This window comes from Nanorana parkeri, unplaced genomic scaffold, assembly GCF_000935625.1.
Source record: "Nanorana parkeri isolate BGI_ZX_2015 unplaced genomic scaffold, ASM93562v1 scaffold533, whole genome shotgun sequence".
NCBI lineage: Eukaryota > Metazoa > Chordata > Amphibia > Anura > Dicroglossidae > Nanorana > Nanorana parkeri.
This window is the reverse complement of record NW_017306801.1, coordinates 79,779-86,413: the sequence shown is the minus strand read 5'-3', so window position 1 is coordinate 86,413 and position 6,635 is coordinate 79,779. Positions and strand designations below refer to the sequence as shown.

The 6,635-nt window shown below is 50.4% G+C and overlaps 1 protein-coding gene across 1 annotated transcript in view; it reads right to left on the bottom strand.

Moving 5' to 3' along the window:
* EFHC1 (EF-hand domain containing 1) overlaps nucleotides 1-6,635 on the bottom strand; it is an 11,909-nt gene that overhangs the window by 5,162 nt on the left and 112 nt on the right. The window contains exons 2-6 of the mRNA XM_018561600.1: nucleotides 5,583-5,804; nucleotides 3,932-4,219; nucleotides 3,555-3,704; nucleotides 2,141-2,333; nucleotides 871-1,091 (exon numbers count right to left, since the gene is read on the bottom strand). Coding sequence (XP_018417102.1) covers nucleotides 871-1,091; nucleotides 2,141-2,333; nucleotides 3,555-3,704; nucleotides 3,932-4,219; nucleotides 5,583-5,804 — 1,074 coding nt within the window. The remainder of the gene's footprint in view (nucleotides 1-870; nucleotides 1,092-2,140; nucleotides 2,334-3,554; nucleotides 3,705-3,931; nucleotides 4,220-5,582; nucleotides 5,805-6,635) is intronic.

Genomic DNA, 6,635 nt, shown 5'->3' with positions numbered 1-6,635 from the left:
CTGCCCTGCCATGTGCCATTCTGTGTGAATAGAGGCGAAACACTAGCATTCTGATTCTGAACAGGGACAGTTCACATTAACATTCAATGTGCTACCCAAGCCATGAGGTCTTCGACTCTTTGTTAAGACAGACAGTCCTGTTTTCTAATTTACATGACGGAGATAATGGAGATCTGCCAGGACAGTACAGACGGGGGTTAATTATCTGAAACAAAACACCCCCAACCCCTCAGACAGTGAGCACTAAGCAGGATTGTGGAGTCCTGGAATATGCAGAAAGAGCATCTTAAAAACCGTAAGCAGCAATTTTAAATATTTCTTAAACTTATGCCATGTAACAGGGAACACGGAACAGAAATAAAGTACAGTCGGTGTTCTCCCAATATGGCTGCAAAAGCGGGAATACAATCTGTGTGGACATAGACTTGTTCTGATAGAGAGCAATTCTCCCAGCCCTTTCCCCCCATCCAACTTAGCTCACAGCCCCAGGCAAGGACAATGAGTGGGGAGCTGAAGGGAAATTGGGCACCAATGATACCCCAATTTTTCAAGTCTAGCACGGGGCAATGTTTCCAGAACGTAGATTGCCGACAGCAGGCCATTTTTAAGCAGTGTCGTGGCCTGGTACACCACAGAAACCCCTTGCTGAAATACTCCAAGTAGGCTGTGTCCCCAAATGCATTTCAGTGTTGACACGGTGTATACATGTAAGTCATATAGATCAATAAGAACCTTTATATAGCATCTTCCATCTACAAAAATATAAAGTGCCTTCTCATGTGTCTACACGTGGTGGGAAAGCTTGGTCATGTACGGCGTCCATAGGGCGGGGGACGCCGGACACCTGGAATCCTTCCACTGTAGTCATACCTGTTTCACTTCTTCGTTCGCCTTCTTCTCCACATTGACCGATGTCAGGCCTGAGACCCCCAGGTTCTCCCGGTAGAAGTCTTGAGTGTAAGCATCGCAGTCATACAGGAAGAACTTACGCCCCAGGATTGTGACGTGACTTCCCACCATGAAATCTCGGGGCGAGTACCACTTGGCCACCTCCTGAGGTGAGATCTCCAGGACACATTTGGGGAAGGTGTCTATATGGGAGAAATAAGAGATTACTGGAGAGAGCAGAACCCATAACCGTACCCAACCTCACAACAAGAGGCACCAGACATGGCTCAAAAAGTATTTCAGAACAGGAGTCGCGCACTCCGGATTGGCACCGCCTTCAATTGCAAAGCGTGGCATGGCTGGGCATTCAAGGATATCGAGCCCATAACCTTACCTGGCCTCCATGCCTGCCTCCGGTCCTCTGTGCTCTCCAAGCTTCCTCAGCTGCCAGTGTTCACTGTATTGCCAATCTTGTGCCCCCAGTGTCTACAGGGCACCCCAGTGTCTACAGGGCACCCTGTGTCATTTAGTGACCCCAAGTGCACCCCTGTTTGTCCCAATGACTCCAAGTGCACCCCAGAACATCCTGTGTCATCTAGTGACTCCAAGTGCACCCCAGAACATCCTGTGTCATCTAGTGACTCCAAGTGCACCCCAGTCTACAGGGCACCCTGTGTCATTTAGTGACCCCAAGTGCACCCCTGTTTGTCCCAATGACTCCAAGTGCACCCCAGAACATCCTGTGTCATCTAGTGACTCCAAGTGCACCCCAGAACATCCTGTGTCATCTAGTGACTCCAAGTGCACCCCAGAACATACTGTGCCTTCTAGTGACTCCAAGTGCACCCCTGTTTGTCCTTATGACTCCAAGTGCACCCCAGAGCATCCTGTGCCTTCTAGTGACTCTAAGTGCACCCCCCAGGTGTCTTGCGTCATCTAGTGTATCAAGGTACATCCCTGTGCGCCCCTATGATTCCAATTAGTCATATAGTGACTCTAAATGTGTCCCAGTGCACCCAGCGTCATCTAGTGTCTGTATCCCATCGCACTCCTAACCGGCATTCAATCCCAACTAGTAATGGGAGGGTGCAGCAGTGATTGCGGATGGTGCCGCACATCAATCCATAAATAACCGAAGAAATCACCGGCACTCCAAAGTTCAGAATGTCAGGTTGACTTTATTGCTGGAAAACGTGGGCGGAAATTGCACAGGCCCCTTGTGTCCTGCTCTCACTTCTCAGCACCTTCTCACCTTTTATATCTTTAATGGCCTTCGGTAGACGTTGCCTCTTCATCAGCACAGGGAAGGGATCTCTTCCATCGTTCCTTTCATGGACCTCTCTGACCTCCACCGTGTCATCCATGAGGTAGTAATGTATGATGACGGGGAGCGTCTCCCCAAACATGCTGTCAGAGTCATCCCACAGAGAGAAGAACCTCAGCACCTTTCAAGGTAGAGAACATTGAAGAACCTGAGAGTGCAGGACGTTGTCTTCATACAAGCCAATCACCATACAGCACAAGCCAACGGAACCTCCCCAGAGGAACACAAAGTATGGAGGCAAAGGACAGAACTCTGCCAAAGTCCTAGCTCTGCTGACCACAAACAATGAATTGGCTAAGCCCATAAGATCATTTTTTGTCATCTCTACTTTTCCTTTATCCCGGCCTTCTAAAAATAACAAAATGGCGTTACAGTGTGCGCGATCAGCATAAGAGGCACCTGTTGGGGTAAGCGCTGCTGGACATACTCATGGTAGTGAATAGCAACGCCTGTCCTAAAATGAACCCATCTCCTACAGCCCACATAATCATCAACTTTCCTGTAAGGCACATGCAGAGATGACGGTTATGTACCGAGGCCAGGAAGATCATTAGAGGTCATAGATAAATGGACTGGCGGAACTACCAGGGTCGCAACTGCGACCGGGCCATGGCTTTCCGCCTGTTGGGGGCGGGGGCAGAGAGAAAGAAGAGGGCCCGCAGGTCCCTTATGCCGCCCACAGCGTTCGTCAAACTAAGCAGCGTGGCAGATGCTGTAGCCGGGGGGTGGAAAGGGGAGAACTACATTTCCTAGTAGGCAACGTGGCGAGGGAGGTGAACGATACGGATTGCAGATCCAGGCAGCGTGGCCTTTGGAGAGAGGTGCGGTAATCAGCAGCCACCGACAGAGAACAGGGACAGAGAACCAGAGGATGGAGAGCTGCAGGTACCGAGGGTAGTTGATACTATGTCATCCTCATTCCCCCTCCATCACTTACTGATGTCTGTGCCCCCCCCGCCCCATACTATCTGTGTTCTACCCAGTGAGCATTCCCCAATCTATCCACCTATAATAGACTATTGTCTGCGTATGACCCCCCACTGATATTTCCCACCATGGGAAAGAGCTGCGGAGCGTCTGCCTACTGGGAGCTGTAGTCCCAGGGGGCAATGTTGGCACCTTGGCGGTTAACAGGCCCGCCAAGTGGTGGAACGCCAGAGCCCAGTCGCAGCTACCACTCTGGTGGTTCCAGCACTTGGGATGCCCGGACAGTAGGAAGAGGGCCCCATTAACCGATTCAGCTCCCAACATGCAGGAGGGGGGGCTCCATGGTTTCTGGCACCAGGGGCCATGAAGTTTCTAGCTGCATGTCTAGACAGGCAGACGCTCATTAAGGATATACCTTGCGGTCCATGGTTAGGAACTGCTTGAGTCTGTCGAAATCAGACGGAGTGGTGTAGGTGTGTTGGGGCTGTTTGCGGAGCTCGGTGTAGGGATCAGCAGGGATTCCTTCTGTGGGGTTCACTTCAATACCTTCACTTTCGAAGAAATCCTGTGGAAGAAGAGAAGAAGCAGATGTGTATATAAGATCTGAATGGCCCCCTTGTCCTCCAGTTGTAATGTCAATAAAGTCAGACAATAAAGAGGACACCCCGACCAGGGTGTACCCTAGATTTCCATCCTCGGGTGAGCCCCCCGTCACCTGTCACAGCCTATAGGAACTTTTCCCGGATCTGAGCAGGATTCTGTTCCCTGTCCTCGTCGCGCTCTGCGCGGTACCTTTGTGAATGGGTCACAGCTGACAATATGGAAGGTCCTTCCATACAACGTGACGTTGATCCCCACGTTGAGGTCCTTCCAGTGATAGGGATCGCCGTTGTCGTTCTTGGGGTGCCTCTGACGCTTGATGAATGCTCCCTGAGGTATTCCGGAGTTCTCCACCAGGGGCTCCACCACCGATATGCTGTCATCTTCCAGGTAGTAGTACATACACACTCTGCGCACCCTGTAGTGCTCCTCCTGGGAGATGGGGACGGTCTCCTGGAAGTACGCATCAAACTTCAACACCTGAAAAGGCAAAACAAAGCAAACGGTTCAGTGGAAACACACAAATATAATATCCACAAGTCACTTTTATATCCATTCGTCAGTCCAATCCAAGATGGAAGAACTATGGCCTCCCAGTTCTACTATCTACTAAGCCTGCCAGTAAAGTCCACCTCATGGAGCTTCCTGTGATGGGGTGACAACAATGCTGCCCTGCTCCTAAATTCAGTGCAGAGTTGTCACCCTCATGTAGGCTGTGCTTGCTTGCACTACAATGGGATGAGATCTTGCAGGGGGCGTGGCTACCAGCATTGTCAGCCTGCCCACACCTAGACCCTGGACTGGCAAACCCTCCCACTGTGAGCTGCCGTGTCTGGGAGGGGGAGCGTGTGAGACCCAAATGAAGGACACGCTTCAGCTGCAGCAAGTCAGACAGAGCCCGCCTCAGTCAGGGGAAGAAAAAGAAGTTATTTTGGATTTGGGACTTGTTTAGACTTATTGTCGCTTAAACTGCCTATTTTTATTTTGCAGCAATGCTTCCCCTCTAACACTACAACTGGGCTTTCAGTTTCAGGGGTGATTTTGGGGGGGTTTTCATTTCTTTTTACTTCTTTTTTTTAATATATTGATGGTTTTGGTGCTCAAAGTGCAGCATTCGCTTGTTGCTGAGCGTCGGTTTTCACAGCTTGTATTCTTTGCAGCCCAACACTGCATTGTGCCATAAAGACACCAAAAAAATATAAATAAAGTGTGCACCTAAACCCCCCCAAATTATATCACCCACATTCACTGCACTCCCCCATCTCCATAGATAAAATAAAAGTTAGGCATACACCAGTTGGGCCTGTTTTCCCTAATTAAAACTGCCCTGCTGCTGGCCAATTTTACTTTGCTTTGTCATTTGCAATCTCTTATTTTGGCCATCCCCCATCCTGAGACACTATCCCCCCCCCCCCTTCCAACTTTACATTCTCTGATTGGTAAGACCATCTATATGGTGATGGGTTACAGGCCAGCTATGACCGTACAGGTTCGTGTACTACGTACTAGACAGCCGGTAGAGTACCGAAGCATCCTATAAATGTCAATTACTACAAGAAAACATAACATTTGGTAGAAAATACACATTAAGAGTACTCAGTGGTGCTGTGGACCCTTCACCAGACCAGCACTGGTAAAGATCCCACAATGCACTGGGTGGACAGTACTGGTGGATCAGGTCCACGGTGAATCTACTGGTCAGTGCCATTCCTTGGTTCGTCCGGACTGGCTTGTACATTGCTAATGACGGCAAAGATTCCTTCCAGGCAGGAACATGAATACATCAATATGTGGGAGGGTACGAAGCTCAGAATGGTGTCAGTGATCGCTGACCAATGCCTACCTTCTTATCAAATGCCACGTGTGTCGGGATGAAGGAAGAAGGCGGGGCTTGCTTTGCTTGGCCATAGGTCAGCGTTGGTCTCTTATTGGCCAGCTCATCCAGTTCAGCCTGTGACAGCTGGTTCACCGTGATGGGGTCACGTCCGAGCCCCACCGTTGGGAGCAGCGGGCGAGTAAATCCATTCTGATAGGTCAGCGTCTGAGACACGTGGAAGGACGATTTCTGAAACACCAAGAAGAAGAATCAGATAGTTAGAACCTGCAGCAAGTCAGACAGAGCCCGCTTCAGCCACAGCAAGTCAGATAGAGCATGCCTGTGCCGCAGCAAGTCACACAGAGCCGGCCTCAGCCGCAGCAAGTCACACAGAGCCCGCTTCAGCCGCAGCAAGTCACACAGAGCCGGCCTCAGCCACAGCAAGCCACACAGAGCCCGCTTCAGCCGCAGCAAGTCACACAGAGCCAGCTTCAGCCGCAGCAAGTCACACAGAGCCAGCTTCAGCCACAGCAAGTCACACAGAGCCCGTGAATATAGTCATCAGGCCGATCATTCTGGGGAACATCGCTGGCTCCCTGTGGCGACCTCTCGGTACACAAGTCAATGAGGAACTACAAGTCCCAGGAGGCATTGCAACACTCTGACAGCCATGGGCATGACTCCCAGAGGCAGAAGGATGATGGGATGTGTAGTTATAGCACAGCTGGAGGGCCACAGTTGTTACCTCTCTGCTAAGCAATGAACCGGCTGGAACCCAGTAACAGAATAATCGCCTATGCCAATGAATGAGTCCACAGGAAGTGTATACAGATCTATCAGATATAAAAGGGGGAGGGGCAACGACACACCACAGACATCACAATGTATCATTCATCTATAATCAGTGACGATCCTGTTTATAAAAGGCGGCGGAATCTCTAAATCGCGTTTTGCCGCAATCGGCGTCTATCTGCTTCGCAAACATTTCAGGGCGAAGAGTTGTGACATCAAAGCGCGGGGCCGAAACGCGTACAAAGAGCTGCAGATTGCGGGAAAGAGGGACAGTCATGAGCCGTGTTG